The sequence below is a fragment of the Lissotriton helveticus genome, chromosome 12, assembly GCF_964261635.1.
Source record: "Lissotriton helveticus chromosome 12, aLisHel1.1, whole genome shotgun sequence".
Taxonomy (NCBI): Eukaryota; Metazoa; Chordata; class Amphibia; order Caudata; family Salamandridae; genus Lissotriton; species Lissotriton helveticus.
The window spans coordinates 692,156,446-692,176,729 of NC_136073.1; the positions used below are offsets into that span (position 1 = coordinate 692,156,446).

The following is a 20,284-nucleotide window of genomic DNA, read 5'->3' on the forward strand; positions in this document are numbered from 1 at the left end:
CATCTGTCTCTTAAGGTCAGTTTGCATAGCACGACTGAATATCAAACAGGACAAAGTAAACGGGTGGGAAAGTGTACGAAAAGAAGACCGATAAATATCCGATACTATTTGTCACTGTTTATGTTTAAGGGGGGCGATAAATAATTTTCCACGGGTCACGGTGATTTTGCATTACGTTGAATATATTTGCCATAAATTGTCATTTCTGATATATATGTTTTTTTAATAACGGCATACGCGCATAATGAATTATTGATTTAACTACGTACTCAACAAACCTAGTAACAATGTATTCTTCTTGAATTGTTGCCTTACAGTTACCCCTGATGAAGGGCTCGTAATAAGCCCGAAATGCATTGGGTTTTTCAAAATAAAGAAATGCTGCTCTGAACACTTGTCTGTGTTGGGATCGTATTTCCGAAAAGGTCCGGATGGACATACGAGAATATGAGAAGTTTTCCTAAACATTGTATGGTGTAATGTGGAGGAGAAAAACTAGCTAAAGCTTGGTGAAAAGTTTGGATTTAAATTGGATTAACTTGAACAATGGTAAAACGGTGAAATAACGACTGGATCTGGTGTCCACATAACGCAGTGCGTCTGGGAGTGGAGAGTCGATGAGACTCTCCCCATATGTTTGTATTTATTTGGTGCTTTCAGGGCATAAAACAAAGAATTAGCCACATATCGCACATAGTTCTTGTAAAGCGGTAACACATGCAAATGGCTTACGCATATTTTATAGCGCAATGGGTCATAGACACTTTTAATATTTGATTCCAGTTTTTAAAACAAAAATCCCTCCCACTTTGCTTTATGCTAGCAAATCTATCACAGTAAAGGACTCGAGTTTCCTACATAAGATTGAAGGCAAGGTTTTTATGCAAATTATGTAATTTGAATACTCTGGTCCCAATATCTGCTATTAGATTGGAATTTGGTTTGCTAAGTTTATTTATTCAAGGCTTAGCCAGAATATTACGTTGGGGATACCAGTTAAAGAACAGTGACAAGAAAGTTTTGGAGGAACCACAGACAAATATTCCTTTTCCCGTGACTTTACCTTGGCACTGAATTACTTCAGCATAAAGGAGGAGTCAGTGATTTATCCCCCGCTTTTAGAATTCAAATCCTTTTAAAAAATAACAAGTTGTTTTTACACAACATTGCGTTTGATTCGGATGTTTTGAGATAAGATTCTAGGTTAACACAGTAGCGGCACGTGCATTTTGTTTTGTTTACTATAAGCTAGTGGCAAGCTGTACCGTTGGGAGCCCTGACCCAGTGGTGGTTTTTCGATTAAATGATCTAACAACAAACTGGTCCCCCTCTAAAAAAATTGGAAAAATTATAACTTATGTAACCTGGGCATTTAGAGTCTTGATCATATTTTGTTTGTTTGCCCAGCTAAGTTATCGTTTTGTCATTGTTGGCTTCGACCAATGTTTATACAAAACAGCATCAAAAATGTCACATCAACTCGTGAATTTCGTTTCTATCCAAAGAATGAAATAGTGTGTATACAATAATTTACTTTTTTTAAGGAGTTGATGAAAATATTTTAGTGTTCACTATATCCTCCTTAAGCAGGTCCCCCCTTAGTTGTACATACTTTTTTAAATTATATGTATTTAGAGGAGGATTAATGGCATGACGAATGCTCATTTAATTTGATACCTGTTATCTCTCGGTCTCTTTGGTAACTTGGTATTTCTTTAAAAAAAAAAGCATGATTAGGCTCATTGATCATTGGATTCATGGCCCTCCTCACAATTAAATTTCGAAATTCCGGGCCTTTATACTTTAAGGTTAATGTAGTTTAGCACTCTCTGGATTTTATTTTGCACATGTCACGGCTGCTATTCAACTGCTCTTTGCGCAAAAACTGGGAAATATCCTGCTTTTAACCGCTGTTGCTAAGGGAAAATTAATTGTTAGTTACAAATGTGTTAGTCTCTTCCTTAGAATTTTCATTTGATTTATAATTTTCTGCTGCTACTCTGTGCACTTTATCTAAATTGGACCCTTTATGAAGCTGCTTTTGCATATTAATTTAATACTTGCACGTTACTGCTGCTACTCAAATGCTCTTTGCACAAATATCAGGATATGTTTTGCATTTATTCATTGTTGCTAAGGGAAAATGTATTGTTTGTTATAAATGTGTTCGTTTTTTCTTCAGAATTGTTTTCTGTTTATCACCCCCTGCTAGTACATGATGCACTTTTTAAAAAAATTGGATCAACTATGAAGCTGCTTTTGCATAATATTTCAATATTTACAAATTGCATATGTATTTAAACTCGATCTACTTGTTGCAGTAAATGACTTTACTATTGTAATTTGTTTTTCTGTTATAGTGATGAATATTCTTACCTACCTTTTGCTCATTCTGTGCCATTGATTGCAATCATCTGCTTGTGGACATTTTATTTTGCTGTTTAAGGGATAACTCAGAACTGGCTATAAAGGGTCTCGATACATCTATGATAGATTTACATGAATTTAAAAACTGCTGTTGTTCTATAGTTACAAATTCTGTTTCTCATCGAATTTTTGAAGCGATTTCATTGGAATTTTAATATATCGTCTGTCTTAGTATTCTATTCTATCTACTGTGGAAATGAACTGAGTTTGTATTTTAATATGTTTATTATGAATAATTGTGTGTATATTTTATGTGGACAAAGCAAACACAAGGAGCTGATGGACGAAGCACTGAAACTTTTCAGCCACTCACCCCAGTCACAGATCTGGTTTGAATCCATCATCATTCTTTAGCTCACTTCACCACCTCAGTTCAGACCCAGCTATATGCAAATCAGTCTTGATCCTGTGCCTCATGGGAACAGTCCAGCCCGAACTGCCAAGCCAGGACTTCCCTGAACCGGAAAAAAGCATCCTGGGACCGGTTCTCGGGTAACACCCTTCATCAGCCAGGCTAGCTTGTATCCAGTGGCAAAGTGACCTAGGGACCCACGTCTGGTCATACCCTGCCAACTTGTCAACAATGCACATGCATGACTTTAGAAACGTACAAGGAGAGAGCTGGCAACTCCCCTAGATATAATCTTGTGCTATATGATGACGGGCAAATTCACAAACCTATATTCGTCATCCCCACAACAACCTACAGAGATTTATACATTGACAGAGAGGATAGCTGTCGCCTCACCATCACAATTAGTATTGCAAATGTATACCCACACAATGGAGGTGATAGTGATAGATAACCAAACAGTGTTGGTGGGGAAACGGAGAGAGAGACTTGGAGGAAAAAATCACAGATGTCTACCAGGATCTCAAATTTGTCTGCCTGAAAGAGGAAGGACAAAGTAGAGCAGAAGAAGTGAGAACTGTGGACCAGTATGTAACATGGCACAACGCCCTGCCTGGCTGCTGCTCTCATGACAATTTTGCCATCGACTCATCTAGAAACAGAACAGCCCCCCAAACCCTTGGAGGTCTTCCCAGCACTTTATCGACCCAGCAACAGCTCTTTTGGAGTGGAGGAGCCACTTCCCTGCACTAGCAGGCACCAATCGCATCTACCCAGTACAGAGTTCTGTCATTCCCCGGACTCACTGAGGGAGCAGCACTTCAGAAAGATATCTTCATTGCTCCAGGAGGTAAGGCCATTCACTCTGCCATGTTTGGAGATGCTAGGGCACACAGGAGCCACCCAGCACCAATACCTGAGGAACCATAGTCAGCTGCAAACACCAAGGCTTGTTTGTGTTCAGTCGGAGCACCACCGCCACCAAACATCACCTGCACATTGAGGGACTTCAAGAGAGTCCAGCTCCACACCAACAGTGACTCTGCTTTGTTGCTTTCCCCTCTTCTGCAGGTACACCAAGAACCGTGAAAGCCTCTAACTCACCGACCCGCTGGACAAAACACATCTGCCCCAAGTTCCCCAGCCCAGACTCAAGTAAACCAATGCCGTTTCTGTGGTACTAAGACCCTCAAGAGTCAAGCCCTTCCTTGGGTTCTGCCGGACTGGTCTTACAGGTAAATTGACTTTAGCGCGTAATGGTAATTGCTACCACCACATACAGCACCTCTGCTCTGGGAGACCCCCAGGCAGGTAAACTTGAACTGTTGGTACTTTCTTGACCTTGGCCCCTACTTACTTTAAGTACAGAAGAACCGTCCTGTAAGTCGTCTGTAAGCGTACCTATGCAGTGAATGTTTCTCCAATAGGATTACATTACTGCTGCAAATCTGACAGCTGTAATTTTCTACTGTTTTTGCTGGAAAAATTGATAACGTCTACAGTAGTTACCTGATTCTGAGGAATCTTGGTGTCCAAAAATTTAGAAAAGTCTGTATTATTTTTCTAAATATGCCACTATGCTGGGCACAGTCGGCGGGATGGCTTTCTCAATACATTTGGTGATCCTAGATTTATTATGAAGGTAAGGCTGAAGGTACTGCAGGCTTTCCTGGAAGTTTTGTATAAAATCTGAAAAGTCCTAGGTATAGACTATTATTTGGAGAATACCCCTATTGGAACTCTCCAGGCACTCCTTCATTCCTAGAGTACAAGTTACGTTTATCACTGATTAATGCTGGTATTAATTAATCAGGACATCTGCAAGTAGGTTTGGGTGTGCTCTACTGGGAAGTCCTACAGGAGGAAACAAAGGCCACTGTCTCTTGGTATACATATCAGGAATTGGCTTTGTTGGGATCAGGGCAAAGGTGGCACAGTTGAGAAAGTTGGGAATTTGAAGACAGGGCTCAAGATTGCAACCCTCTAGGAAGTGAAGTATCAGTTCAGTACTGGGAATTGGTGAATTTGGCTGATACAAATTAAAAAATGCCCCTTCACTCCTCCAAAGGTACCTTTCCATCAGAGGAGCATCCAGAGGTGTGGCAAACGTCCTTATGTCTCTTTTACTAAACAGTCATACCGGCTGCACTCAGGAAAAATATTTTCTTTTTTTTCTCTTTTTTTTCTTTCCACAGAATTTATTTGACCCAGAGGAAGATGGTGAAATTCACCAAATGGGCAATGACATGTTGCATCCGGTGTGGGTAAGAAAAAGCTAATGATTTATGTTTGTCTCTTGTCCAAGGCTGAGAAGTTTCTGGGAGGACGGTAGCAGTTCATTATCTGGAATTGTGAGTAGCCAAATCAAGGTAAGCCCACTTTTGATTCTTTTTGAAACTGATGCTCAACTTGGCTCAATTATCTTCCAAAGTTAAAAGAAGCTGGTCTTTCTCATGATTCTGCTGGCCGGGAGAGAGAGTTGTGTGAACTGGTTGTAGACAACTCCTTCCATTTTGGATAACAGGCTGAAAGCAGTCGGTAAAGTATTTAAATTGGATTTTGCCTGTAACAACAATAGAAGGACAGAAGTGCTCTGGTCATCATATACTGCATGGAGAGAGGGTAATCTAGATCTGATGTTCTGTGATCAAGTCGGGTTTGTAGAGAATACCTTGTCGTAGGGAGTTGCCCTCTGTATTGGTGAATCAGCAGTTATGTTCTCAGATGGTAAGGAAAATGCTACTTACCAGTATGCATCTGTTCTTGGCATGTAGAGCTGCAGATTGCTACACTTAGCATTAGATCGCCACCTCGTGTTGGGCTCGGATGATTGCATGTTGTTGTTGTCTTGGAAGAAGTCTTTGTAGTCACGAGATAGGTGACTCCTCCCTTGGACGATAGTGCGCATGGGCATCGGCTCCATCCTTAGATTGTTTTTCGCCATGATGGGAAATGATTGAGTTAGTAGAAGTAAAGGAAAAGGATGTCCATGCGTTTGCATCTAAGTAAGATAAAACTGGAACAGATAGAGGTCCCGGGGCGGCGGGAGGGCGTGTAGCAATCTGCAGCTCTACATGCCAAGAACAGATGCATTCTGGTACGTAGCATTTTCCGTTCGAGGCATATGAGCTGCAGATACTACACTTAGCATCGATTGTGCAGCAGTGTCGCAGTGTCTCCCCTAGCGGTGGTCACCTGTATTCGTTGCAGTAGTTTGAAAGAGAGTTTTTAGAACAGCTTGGCCTACTGCAGCTTGCTGCTTGGCTTGCACATCAACACAGTAGTGTTTAGTGTTTAGTGAAGGTGTGTGTTGTAGACCATGCTGCTGCTTTACAGATGTCTTCTAGGGGGATGTTCCCTAAGAAAGCCATAGAGGCTCCTAGTTTGCATGTGGAGTGTGCTCTAGGAGGAACTGTTAATGTACGTTTTGCTTTTTGATAGCATATTTGTATACATTTTACAATCCACCTTGCAATTCCAGCTTTAGAGATGGGGTTGCCTTTATGTGGTGGAGAGAAAGATACAAACAATTTCTTTGTTTTACGAAAAGATTTGGTCCTATCTATATAATAGAGAAGAGCTCTTTTAACGTCCAGTGTGTGTAGAGCTCTTTCAGCTACAGAGTCAGGGTTTTGGAAAAACAAAGGTAACTCTACAGATTGGTTTAAATGAAAAAGGGTAATGACTTTTGGAAGGAATTTTGGATTAATTCTTAAAACCACTTTGTTACTATGTAGTTGTAAAAATTGTTCTTGTATTGTGAAAGCTTGTATCTCACTTACTCTTCTCAGAGAGGTAATAGCAATAAGGAAAGCTGTTTCCACATGAGGAATTGCAGTTCACATATATGTAAAGGCTCAAAAGGGGGTCCCATGAGTCTTGTAAGAACAACGTTTAAGTTCCACACTGGAGAAGGTGGCAACCTGGGTGGGATGATTCTTTTCAATCCTTCCATAAATGCTTTAATTGCAGGTACTCGTAAAAGAGACAGATGTTGTCTATTTTGTGAATATGCTGCAATTGCTGCAAGGTGCAGGCGTATGGATGAATATGCCAAGTTACATCTTTGTAAATGTAATAGGTAGCAAATGACATTCTGGATGGAAGCATCCAGGGGTTCAATTTGGTTATTGTTGCAATAAATGGCAAATCTCTTCTATTTAGCAGCATAAAAAGCTCTGGTAGTAGGTCTCCTGGCCTCTTTAATGATGTTCATACTGTCTGGTGGTAGGTTAAGATAACCAAACTCTAAGACTTCAGGAGCCAGATCGCCAAATTCAGTTGATTTGTGTCTGGATGTCGGATGTCTCAATGGTTGTGCGTTAGCAGGGATGGAGTAAGTGATAACTTTTGGTGTGGAACTAGAAAGAGTTCTAGCAGCGTGGTGAACCACGGTTGGCGTGCCCATGTGGGAGCTACCAGGATTAATTTGAGAGACTGTTGTCTGAGCTTCCATACTACTAATGGTATTAGTGGCATTGGCGGAAAAGCATATGCAAATCTGCCTGGCCAGTTCATCCAAATCGCATTGCCCATGGACAGTGGGTGTGGAAACCTGGCGGCGAAGGTTGGGCATTTTGCGTTTTCGTGTGTGGCAAACAGATCTATGTCTGGATGACTCCACTTGTGGAAGAATGGTTGAAGAACTTGCGGATGTAGTTCCCATTCGTGAATTTGTTGTGTCTGCCGACTCAACAGATCTGCTATCTGATTGTGAACTCCTGGAAGGTGCTCTGCCAACAGATATATGTTTTGTGGAATGGCCCATCTCCAAATATTCTATGCGAGCTGGGACAGTTGTAGAGAGTGTGTCCCCCTCTGTTTTTGTATATAATACATGGCTGTCATGTTGTCAGTCCGGATTAAGACAGCTTTGTTTTGTACTTGTGCTAAGAATATTGCTAGCAGCTCTAGATGGTTGATATGGAACAATTTTTGTTGACTGTTCCATTGTCCTTGAGTTGTATGATGTAGGAGATGGGCTCCCCATCCTGTGAGAGATGCGTCTGCTGTGAGCACTAGTTGTGGAACAGCCCTTTTGTCAAGTTTTTGGTGTTCCACCACTGCAGAGAGCGATGTGTGCGGCTGTCTACCAACACCAGGTCTGTTAGTTGACCTTGAGCCTGGTTCCACTGTTGTGCTAGACATTCCTGTAATGGACGCATCTGCAGGCCTGCATATGGTACAATAAAGATGCAAGATGCCATTATGCCTATTAGTCTCATGAACACTCTGGCTTACATAGACTGTTGGTGTTGAAAGGCTGTGACTAAGGCTTGAATGCTCTGTATCCTTGCTGGACTGGGATACGCTAAAGCTGTAGATGTGTTTATTGTAGCCCCTAGATACTGATGTATATGAGAGGCCTCTGATCTCTGCCTCTCCCATGTGCCCTCCCCAGCCCTGGAGGGACGCGTCCGTCACAACTACGTGCTCCGGTTCGGGAAGGGAGAGGGATCTGCCGCTGACCCAATCGCGGTCCGTGAGCCACCACTGCAGCTGTCTCGCAGTGCCCTCCGAGATCAGGACGTGGTTGGACAGGTTGCCCTGATGCTGGGCCCACTGAAACTTCAGGTCCCACTGCAGAGCCCGCATCCGCCACCTGGCGTGATGCACCAGTAGGATGCAGGAGGCCATCAGCCCCAGAAGCCGCAGCGTCAACCTGACCGAGACCCGGGATAAAGGCCGAAAGATGGGAATCAGAGCCTGAACATCCCGGACCCGCTGTTCGGGTGGATTAACCCGAAACCGCGCCGAGTCGAGAACCGCTCCGATGAAAAGGAGCTTCTGAGAGGGGCACAGGTGTGACTTTGGCACATTGATGGAGAACCCCAGCTGGTGCAGGAGATCTGCCGTAGTCTGGTAGTGGCTGACGACTGTCTGGGGCGAGCCCGCCTTCAACAACCAGTCGTCGAGGTAGGGTAAGACTGAAACCCCTAACCTGCACAGATGAGCTGTGACCACCGCCATCACCTTTGTGAACACCCGTGGGGCGCTGATAAGGCCGAAGGGGAGCACGGTATACTGAAAGTGCTCGTGGCCAACCGTGAACCGCAGGTAGCGCCGGTGGGCCGGCAGGACGGGGACGTGGAAATAAGCGTCCTGCAAGTCCAACGCTACCATCCAGGCTCCTGGATCCAGGGCAGCTAAGACCTGAGCCAGTGTCAGCATTTTGAACTTCTCCTTCCGGAGGAAGCCGTTGACGTTCCTTAGGTCCAAGATAGGGCGTAGGCCCCCTTTGCCCTTCTTGGGTACCAGAAAGTAGTGGGAGTAGGAACCACACCCTACTTCTGGCCCAGGAACGCGCTTGATGGCCCCCTTGGCCAAGAGGGCCGTAACTTCCTCCTGCAGGAGTCGCAAATGATCCCCCGATACACGGTGGTTCTGCGGTGGCATGGCTGGAGGAGTCACCTCGAAGGGGAGGGAGTAGCCCCTTCGGACGATCTGCAGCACCCACCTGCCCGACGTGACAGTGCGCCAGTGGAGGAGGTGATGCCGAACCCTGCCCCCCACTGGCGTCACATGGGCCTGAAAGCACGGACTAGGAGGGTTTTGAGGTGGATGCTGTGGGGGAAGGTGTGGACTGACCTCGCCGTTGACCCCGACCGCCGCCACGGCGGTTTCCACGGCCGCCACCGCGTTGGGTATTACCCTGCGGAGCGTGGCTGGCAGCACGTGTGGGTACACCCCTTCCGTGGCCATGAAAGGAGTGAAAGGCAGCCGATTGCTGGCGCGGGGCCGAGAGGCCCAAGGACTTGGCCGTAGCCCTGGAGTCCTTAAAGCGCTTAAAGCATGGTCTGCCTTGTCGCCAAAAAGGCGACGGCCATCAAACGGCATTTCCATCAGTGTGTTTTGGACATCGGCCGAAAAGTTGGCGGACCTCAACCAGGCGTGGCGTCTGACAGCCACCGTCGTTGCCATCGCTCTACCTAGTGAGTCGGTGGTATCCAGCCCACACCGGATAGAATATTTGGCTGCATCCCGGCCCTCCACAAGGGCTTGGCCGAGTTTGGCCCGTACCTCCAACGGACACTCTGGCAGCACTTCCGCAACCGTATCCCACATAGAGTGGGTGTAGTGGCCCAAGAGGCATGCGGTGTTGGAAGACCGCAGTCCCAGAATAAGGGAGAAGATCTTTTTACCGTACTGCTCGTACCTCTTGGATTCCCTGTCCGGCGGAGCCGACGGGAATGCGGTCTGGGAATTGGAGGCCTGGATGACCTAGCTCTCGGGGGTGGGGTGGGTGGACAGGAAACATGGGTCGCCCGGGACCGGGCGGTGGTGTCTGCCCACGTTCCTATCTACGGGCGAACCCGTAGCGGGCTTGGACCAAGTGCCCAAAAGAACGTCGGTTAAGGCCTCGTTAAACGGCAGCAGAGGCTCGGCTGAGAATGACTGCGGCTTAAGGACCTCAGTGAGGAGGTTAGTCCTCACGGCCGCGACGGGGAGCTCAAGGCCCAAGGCCTTGGCTGCCCTCATCAACACCACACTATAGGTTGCCCCTTCCTCCGTAGCCACGGTAGGAGGCGAGACAAAGCCAGTGTCAGGTGAAGTGTCTATACCACTGGCCTCCCCAAGTTCACCTGCCCAGTCCTCTTGAGACTGGCATTCACGTGCCAGAGGGTCCTCAGACCCCTCCCAATCCTCCTCATCACCCATCTCCTGGTACTCAGGGTTAGCAAAGGATGGGGCCGGTTCATGGAAAGTAAACTCTCCGAACGGTGTCTGAAGAGGCGCCCAGCGGCGCCGCTCTGGCGCCGAAACCGGGTCGAGGGAGGCGTCGGTGACGGCGCCGCCCGAGGACGGCGCCGGTGGTGACACCTGAGGGGTCGGCGCCGGGGAGGTCGTTAAATCCACCGGCGATGACCCGGATCCAGCGGGGCCCTGCGGCGCCAGGCCCGAAGGCGCCGGCGGCGTCGGAGCCGAAGCACCCGACGGCGTTGGGACCGAAGCCCCCGACCCGCTAGGACCCCCAGAAGGGACCGCTGGGCTCGAAGGCGCCGCGGAGCCCGTCGGAGGAGAGAGGGACCTCATGGCCATGAGGAACCGCTCGATCTCCTCCGGTGCCGCGTTAGGCCCAGGGACCGGAGGGTATGAAGCCGGACGCGGCGCCTGCGACTCCGACGGAGCCGCATGGGCGGTGCCACCTGAACCCCCGGCCGCGTCGCGCGAGCGTCGGGGGGGAGTCGGAAGAGCGATGACGTCTCTTCGACTTCTTGTGCTTACCTGACGATTTCGACCCTGAGGAGTGATGTCGACTTCCGTAGCTATGATGGCTCCGCTCCCGCGACCGGTCCCTCGACCTCTGTCCGGACCGGGACCTCTCTTGGCGCGGGGCCGATTGCCGGAGTTCGAGCCGCTTACGGGACCGCTCCCGTCTAGCCTTCGAAGTTAGGGCCCGGCAGTCGTAACAGGCCTTGTCGTCGTGGTCGACGCCGAGACAGTGGAGACACCGGCGGTGAGGGTCCGTGACCGACATCAGCCGGTCGCAATCCGCACAGGGCTTAAAACCAGGCATCCCTACCGGCACCGTTTCGGAGTTGAAGACTCGAAAAAGGACGATCAAAAGATCAAAAAAGTTTTAGTCAAAAAGTGACTAAGGTTCCACATTTTCCGGATCTGCGCTGCTGGTGCGGAAAAAAGAAGAACTGACGTCAGCACGCAGAGGGGGCGTCTAAGTACTCCGACAACGTCATCACGGCACCCACAACGCCGGCGACGGACACGGAGCCGCAGACGACGCCTACCGACGCGCAAGGGTACTGCTATGCAAAAAATTTCTGGATCCAGTCTGATGCCTGGGAATATTCTAAGGTAAGGAATCTATCACTAACGTGTCTCTTTCAGATGTCTAGATAAGGGAAGACATGTATTTGTTGTCTCCTGAGATGTGCTGCTACTACTGCTAGGCACTTTGTGAATACCCGTGGTGCCCTTGTCACTCCGAATGGAAGGACTTTGAACTGGTAATGTTGTCCTTCCAGTACAAACCTTAGATACTTTCTGTGAGCAGGATGTATAGCAATGTGGAAGTAGGCGTCCTTTAGGTCTAGTGTTGTAAGGAAATCGCCTTGTTGCAGCAGTGGGAGCACTTGTTGTAAGGTGATCATATGAAAATGATCTGATTGTATGTAATGATTGAGGGGCCTGAGGTCGAGAATTGGTCTTAGTGTCCCGTCCTTTTTGGGAATTAGAAAATACAGCGAAAAAACCCCTGTTCCTTGTTCTTATAAAGGAACTATTTGTATGGCGTCCTTTTGTAGAAGTGACAGAACTTCTTTTTTGAGCAGGTTAAGGTGTTCTGTAGACATTGGACGCTGCCTGGATGGTATGTGTGGAGGGGTTGCTGTAAGTTCTAGGCAGTAGCCATACTGGATAATCTGTCTTACCCACTTGTCTGTTGTGATGGAATTCCAGACATGCAGGAATTGCGTTAATCTCCCCCCCACAGGAGTGGAATGCTGTTGGGGGAGCAGAGGGAAGTCACTGTTTTGTGGTGGAAGAGGTTCGATTATTGTTGTGACCCCGACCTCTTCCTTTGTTGTTATTCCCTCTATATCATCCTCTAAAATATCCCTTGTTAGAGGAGGTTTGTGTGTTAGATTTGAAGGATGTTGTATTGTTTGCACCAGTTTGTTTGGAGCCTCCTCTGTAGAAGGAGAGACGAAAATAACTTTTAGCCTTTGTGGACTGGAAAGCCCCCATGGATTTGGCGGTGTCTGTATCCTTCTTCATCTTTTCAAGTGCTGTGTCTACTTCTGGTCCAAACAATTGGTTTTGATTAAATGGTTGATTTAAAATGGTAGTTTGCACTTCCTGTTTAAATCCTGAAATGCGTAGCCACGCATGTCTCCTAAGTACGACACTAGTATTTACAGCTCTAGATGCAGTGTCTGCTACATCTAGTGCGCACTTGATTGAGGCATTAGAAATTAGCTTGCCTTCTTGTATAAGGTCGTGTGCCTGTGTTTTATATTGGTCAGGTAGATGTTCTAGTAGTTTCTCTAACTCATCATAATGAGCCCTATCATATCGTGAAAGGAGGGGCTATGCGCCATATGTTGGTAGCTTGCGCAGCTATTCTTTTGCCTGAAGCATCTATTACCTTGGATTCTTTATCAGGTGGGGGTGACTCACCTGAAGTTTTTGAGTTTGCCCTTTTCCTAGCATTTGACACAACTAGTGAATCTAATGGTAGTTGTCCTTTAATGTAGGCTGGATCTGCAGGTGCAGGCCTATATTTTTTCTCAATTCTAGGGTTTAGGATCCTAGTACGTACAGGTCTTTAAATATCTCTGGAGCATGTTTGATGACCCCTTTAATCATGGGAAGAATTTGAACAGACCTTTGTGATTGTTCGAATGTGTCTAACAGAAAATCTTCCTCTGCCTCATCAGAATGCATAGTGACCCCATGGTAAATGGCAGCTCTGTTCAACAGGTGACCAAAACCAATGTTATCTTCTGGGGGAGAAGGTTTTCATGGGTATGATTGTGGGTCAGGAATATCTGGCACATCCTGTGGGTTTGAGTACTCCCAGTCTGTATCTATAGGGTATGGGAAAGAGTCCTTCTTCTTGGCAGGAACTACAGGTGTGGATGTTGCCTCTGCCTTCATCTTCTTGTGTGGTGTAGTGGACACATGACCTGTCTTTGGGTCAATGTAGATCTTCTTTTGCAGAGGATCTGGTTGAAAAAGGTCTTCTCCTTGTGGAACCTTTGTTGGCGCCGATTTTTTCGGTTCCGGACAGGGTTGCTGTCTGTCTTTAGCCTTAGGATATGTTACAATGTCCTTTGGCGTAGTTTTCGGCACCAAAGGTGTTGTTTTTGGTGTCGTAGACTGTTTCGAGGGCTTGGACGCGTCGGAATCAGGCCTTGTCGGTTTTGGCACCGAAGACGATGGTTTTGGAGTGGAAGCTGGTCTCGACGGCTTCGAGGCGTCGGACGCTGGCTTCATACCTTTGTCTTTAGAAGTCGGCGGTTTCGGAGCCGAGACTTCTTTCGATTTTGTTGCCGAGGGAATTTGTGGGATCGGCACGTGCAGCTTGCTCGGTACCGAGCTACCGCAAGGCTTAATGAGTTTCTTCGGAGCCGGGCTCGATGGCGGGGCTGTCGAAGGGGTCTTTCGGTCGCGACTGGGCCCCGGAGGTGGAGTGTTGACCTTTGCCTTCGATCTGGGTGCTGTGTGTGGTGCAGGGAAAGTAGTACTCACGCATGGCCCGATGGTATGGAGTCATCTGAGTCGTCTGCCTCTGATACGATTTGGAGATCATCTGAATCTTCTTCGGGAATGAGCGGAACCTCCTCGTCGAAGATAGCCACCGGTTCCGGAGCCGATCTCTGCATGTCGTGTCGATGGGCCCTCCGATCTCGGTTGGTTTTCTTGGATCGAAAGGACGCGCAGGCTGTACAGCTGGATTCGCCGTGTTCTGGCAATAAGCACAGGTTGCAGACCTCGTGGTGGTCACTGTGTGGAAACTTTGCTCCACACCCGGGGCATCTCTTGAATGGCGTCCTTTCCATGAGGTGTAGGCCTCACGGCGTGGATAGGCCCAACGGCCCGCGTCGACGACCGGAATCGAGCTGATGGAGTCGAAACGATGTTAGTCGATATCGAAAGTAGTTTGATACGTTTTTAGTACGTTTTTTGTGCTTCGAAGTGCTTGAAAAGTCTATTTCTAGCCGGAGCGGAAAACTTTCATCCGAACCCAGTGGCGGAAAAAAACAATCTAAGGATGGAGCCGATGCCCATGCGCACTATCGTCCAAGGGAGGAGTCACCTATCTCGTGACTACAAAGACTTCTTCCAAGACAACAACAACATGCAATCATCCGAGCCCAACACCAGGTGGCGATCTAATGCTAAGTGTAGTATCTGCAGCTCATACGCCTCGAACATGGGGCATCCGGCAGAGTGTGCTCCATTTTATCTGACAGCAGATGATGACAAGGCTGAGAAGTTTCTAGGAGGACTGTAGCAGCATATTATCTGGATTATGGGTAGCCAAATCAAGGTAAGTCCCCTTTTGATTCTTTTTTGGAACTGATGCTCAGCTTGGATCAATTATCTCCCAAAGCCAAAATAGGCTGGTCTTTCTCATGATTCTGCTTGCCAGGAGAGAGATTTGTGTGAACTGGTTGCCGAAAACTCCTCTTATTTTGGGTAACAGGCTGAAAGCCTGTTTTTGTTATTAAAAGAAGAAGTTTCAAAGTATGTCCACCACAAACTTTGGTTTTAGTATTGGTAGGAAAGAAAGAGGTTTCAAAAGCAATAAACCTTTGAAAAGCAATATGATCTTTGTTACTTCATTGTAAACACCCTGTTCATGATCCCACCATACAATTAAGATAGAAAACAAATTGAAAGTCAAAAAAGCTGCAACTGTGCTCTGTATGTAAAGGATAAAATCATCTGTGTGCACTACAAAACATTACTATATTTTAGCTGAGAGTCAGAAATAAGGTGCATTCCGATCACCGTGTTTATGCCAAAACCTACCCAACCTTGGAAATGCAATTCCTGAACTATTCCATACTTCCTCACTGGAGACTTTTACTAATGAAACGGATGTATACTTAACACAGGAAAGGCTTAGGGCATAATAACTAACCTGGCTGACATAGAGAAACCTTGAGGATAGAGGAAAGAAATAGGAGGAGGAATGACCAAATATGTTGTTTAAGATGATTGGTTGAACATACAAGCAATTATACAAACATCTTGGCAAATATACTCTCTCCCCCATTTCAAGTGGCTATTCTTCTGTGAAAATACAGTATGTGGTTACACTGCAACCTGGGTTACTGGTTACACTGCACCCTGGGTTACTGATACTAGGGGAATCAGTAATAGTGGGTTAGGGTGTTGCAAGTGGATTATGACCTAATTCCATATGGTCCTCTTTGGAATTGACCACCACACCTCAAATATCGCAGGGTACAACTGCACCAATTTGTGCATGTGAACCCATAATTCCAAGGTAGTCTTCTGGGAATAAAATACTCCAAGACAGTCCTCAATTATTTGCCCCCACAAAATGAGGAGCTAATATGCATGGGAAAACCACAGAAGTCAAACAAGCGCTTGGGTGTAATTGTCTGCTTCCACCCAAAACAACATTAAAAAGCCATTTGTAGTATGAGCTTCAATGGGACTCTAGATGCCCTTGCAGCACGTTAAAGGTCAGTTCATTTGTGTGCTATGTTTTCCAAATCTTTGAAAAACTCCCTCCTGATGAACCAAGAGATTAACAGTAGGCTCTTGGAGTGAGGTAGAGATTTGCACTCACTGCTATCCACTCTCGTACCTTGGAAGAGAATATCCCCTCTTTGTAGGAGAAAAATGTCAGCTTGTAGTCTCTTTTCGAAGCAGAAGGAAGATCCAGATAGTCGAGTCCTTTCAGAGTAGTGGTACTATCCAACCGTTCTGGTTTTAGCATTTCCACTATCACGCGGACTCTATGGAAAAGAGAGAAGATGTGAGGAAACTGATATCAGGAGGTAAGGAAGTAAAGTAGAACACTGAAGCTCGAATATAAAGAGAAATTGTGACCCCTGGATGAGAACAAGTGAAGAAAGGAGGGTGAGCGAAGAAACTGAGGGTGGAGGAAAGAAAGTGAATGAAGTGCAGAATTGCAGAGATTACGTGACAGTGGAAATGATAGAAAGGAATGATGGTGGTGATTTAGGAAGTTGATTGGAAAGGAAAGTGCAATATTTGGATAGAGTAACAAAGGAGGAGAAGGAAAGAAGGAGAAAAAAGCAAACATGACTGTGGAGGATGGGAAAGAAAGAGTCAAGGATGAATCAGTTTAAATGTGAATTGCACAATTGATTAAAATTCACTGTTGTCAAACTGTAAACGCTGACATCTCTAGTTTGATGACACAGAATATTTAAAAAAGCATATCAAAAGGGATAAATAGAACCATGAACACATCAAATCTGTCTTCAAGAAAAACTAGGAATTCAAACAAATTGCAGCATATTGAAAATGTAATTTCAAATGGAAATTCTGAAACAAAACAAAAAAAATTACCTGCATATATACAATTCGAATTGTGATTATTACCTTTATGAATGGACAAAAAGAATGCGATAGTTTCATGACTGGTTCTTGAGCACTCAGAATCAGCAATGTCTAGGTTTATATTTCTTAGACTGATAACAAGGAAAGACTTAACAGTGATGCTACACTCAATAAAGACTGACTTAGAAGAGGTGTAGCTTGTCAACCAGACTAAAGGGCAGCAGTTTTCTGAGCTCACTTCTAATGGCGGTTGTGTGGCGCAGTATGTGACATATTCTCAAGGATACCAGGGCAACAATTATAGAAACGTTATAGGGGACTCCCCTGCAGAGACTGCTGGTAGGTAGTCGTGCATTTGTAACATGTGGCTGATTGACCGATTGAGGGAGATAGGGTTGTCCTTTCACTTTTCTGTTACAAGCCAGATTCTGTGGGGCTTATTAGATCAGGTTTCTGCGCTCTGGTACCCGCTACAGAATTATATCTAAATTCATTGAGAGTAAGCCAGAGAGCTACCCCATGACAGATCAACTCCCTTGTTGAGATGCATTGGCACAGCCGCTATGGAAAGCAAGTTGAATGGTAAGTCAAGGATGAGTAGCTTTGTGTAGGGTTAGCTGAAAGGTCACCAGATGTTCCTCTGAGGTCTCTTGCTGCAGAAAGTGGTTGGTGGGATTTCCCTTTCCCAGAAAGCATATGGCTAGCAGATATCTCTCACTTCTTACCTAATCAATACATGGAACAAAGGCAACATTGCAAAGAATTCATAGAAATACTTTCAGAACAGGGACTAAATTGAACAAAATGAAGAGAGTGCTGCATAAGTTCAATAGAAACGTTGGAAAAAATTAAAGTGAAGTAAGATCATTGCAGATAGAGAGCATAGAAAACCAAAAGCACAAGTTACTACTTGTGTAACGAAATATCTGTAAGAGACATTAGTTACTGATAGATTCCTTACCTTAGAATATCCCCAGGCGTCAGACTGGATCCGGATATTTTTTGCATAGCAGTACCCATGCGCGTCGGTAGGCATCGTCCGCGGCTCCGCGTCCGTCATTGGCGTCATGGGCGCCGTGTTGACGTCGTCGGAGTACTTAGACGCCGCCTCCGCGTGTTGACGTCAGTTCTTGTACCCAGCTTTTCCGCTCCAGAAACGCACAGCCATGATAGAAACCAATACTGGTGCCATGAAACTAGGGCCCTGAAAGGGGATGACCTTAACCCTAGATATCGGTTCGCAGAACGGGGAGTATGGGTGGGTCGGTAAGGAATCTATCACTAACTAATGTCTCTTACAGATATATCGTTACACAAGTAGTAACTTGTGCATCTGAAAGAGACATGTTAGTGATAGATTCCTTACCTTAGAATAGATACCCCAGCAATACCAACCCCGGTGGTGGGTCTGCGAACCAATAATCACACCAGAAAGTCATGGAGGACGGAACGGCCAAACAAGCTATCCCTCCGGACTTGGCTGTCCAGGCAGTAGTGTCTTGCAAACGTGTGCAGCGAGGCCCACGTAGCTGCCTGACAAATGTCCTGCAAGGGGACTCCCCGGCCCAGGGCAGTAGTAGTTGCTATGGCCCGAGTGGAATGGGCCCTCAGCCCAACAGGAGGTTCCTTTTTAGCCAAGGAGTAGCATGCCTGGATGCACAACACGATCCACCGAGAGATGGTCCGTTTGTGCACCGCCCGTCCCTTCTTAGCGCCCGCGTAACCAACTAAGAGTTGGTCAGCCACCCGGAACTGGCGTGTGCGATCCAAATAGAAGCAGAGCGCACGTTTTGGGTCCAGACGGTGGAGCCTCTCTTCCTCTTTCGAGGGATGCGGAGGCGGAAAGAAGGTGGGAAAGGTGATGGACTGCCCGGTGTGGAAGGCTGTGACTACCTTGGGCAGGAAAGAGGGTCTTGTCCGCAACACAACCTTGTCCGGATGGACAGAAAGGAAAGGAGGTTTGGAAGAAAGAGCCTGGAGCTCACTCAACCTCCTGGCAGAGGTGATGGCAACCAGGAAAGCAGTCTTCAAGGTAAGAAGACGGAGAGGACAGTTATGGAGCGGCTCAAAGGGAGCACACATGAGATAAGTAAGTACAAGGTTCAAGTCCTACTGAGGCATCACGAATGGAACAGGAGGGAACATGTGTGTGATGCCCTTCAAAAACCTATTTACAATTGGGGACTTGAACAAAGATGGCTGATGAGGTAGCCTTAAGAAGGCGGAAAGGGCAGAAAGGTAGCCCTTGAGAGTGCCCAGAGCAGAGCCCTGCTCGGGCAAGAGAAAGAAGGAAGAGAAGAACCTCAGAAAGAGGGGCAGAGAGTGGATCCACAGCCTTTGCTGTGCACCATGCCACAAATCTGTTACACCTGCATGCGTATCCCGATTTTGTGGAGGGACGCCTGGCTGCCAGAATGACATTACAGACTTCAGGAGGCAAGTCAAATGGCCTCAACTGTCCCCGCTCAATCTCCAAGCTTGTAGGTGGAGACTGGACAGGTTCGGGTGGAGGACCGTCTCCTGCTGCTGCGACAGAAGGTCCTCCTGAAGAGGCAGATGAATCGGGGATCGACAGACATGCTGAGTAGCTCTGGATACCAGTATCTTCGTGCCCAGTCCGGAGCCACAAGGATGACCTGGGCCCGGTCGCGCCTGATCTTCTTCAGCACTCTGGGCAAAAGTGGTATAGGCGGAAAGGCGTACAATAGACCGCAACTCCACTTGCGACGAAAAGCGTCGCTGAGCGAGTGCCGCCTTGAAAATTCCAACGCGCAGAACTGATGACATTGCGCGTTCTCTTCTGTGGCGAATAGATCTAACCAAGGCTCTCCCCACTGCTGAAAGAGACCTTGCGCCACGTCCGAGTTCAGACGCCATTCGTGATCCATCATGCACCGACGGCTGAGTTCGTCTGCCCTGGCGTTCAGAGAACCTGCCAGGTGTTGAACCACCAGGGTCACGCCCTTATGTTCCAGCCACTGCCAGAGGCGCAGAGCCTCCTGGCATAGGGTCCACCCTGTTTGTTGCAGTACCACATGGCGGTGGTGTTGTCCATGAACACCTCCACTACACTCCCCCGGACATAGGGAAGGAATGCCTTCAGTGCAAGTCGGATCGCCCGCAGCTCCAGAAGGTTGATGTGGAGCTGGGACTCCGCCGGAGACCAGAGGCCTCTGATCTCCGCCTCTGCCATGTGGCCCCCCCAGCCCTGGAGGGACGAATCTGTCACAACTACGTGCTCCGGTTGGGGTAGGGAGAGGGATCTGCCGCTAACCCAATCGCGGTCCGTGAGCCACCACTGCAACTGTCTTGCAGTGCCCTCAGAGATCAAGACATGGTCAGACAAGTTGCCCTGATGCTGGGCCCACTGAAACTTCAGGTCCCACTGCACAGCCCGCATCCGCCACCTGGCGTGATGCACCAGAAGGATGCAGGAGGCCATCAGCCCCAGAAGCCGCAGCGTAAACCTGACCGAGA

General features: G+C 47.1%; 1 protein-coding gene across 2 annotated transcripts in view; it reads right to left on the minus strand.

Annotated features, from left to right (window-relative positions):
- HYDIN (HYDIN axonemal central pair apparatus protein) overlaps positions 1–20,284 on the minus strand; it is a 3,619,565-nt gene that overhangs the window by 85,714 nt on the left and 3,513,567 nt on the right. For both annotated transcript variants that reach the window (XM_078670948.1, XM_078670947.1), the window contains one exon: positions 16,086–16,236. In XM_078670948.1, coding sequence (XP_078527074.1) covers positions 16,086–16,236 — 151 coding nt within the window. The remainder of the gene's footprint in view (positions 1–16,085; positions 16,237–20,284) is intronic.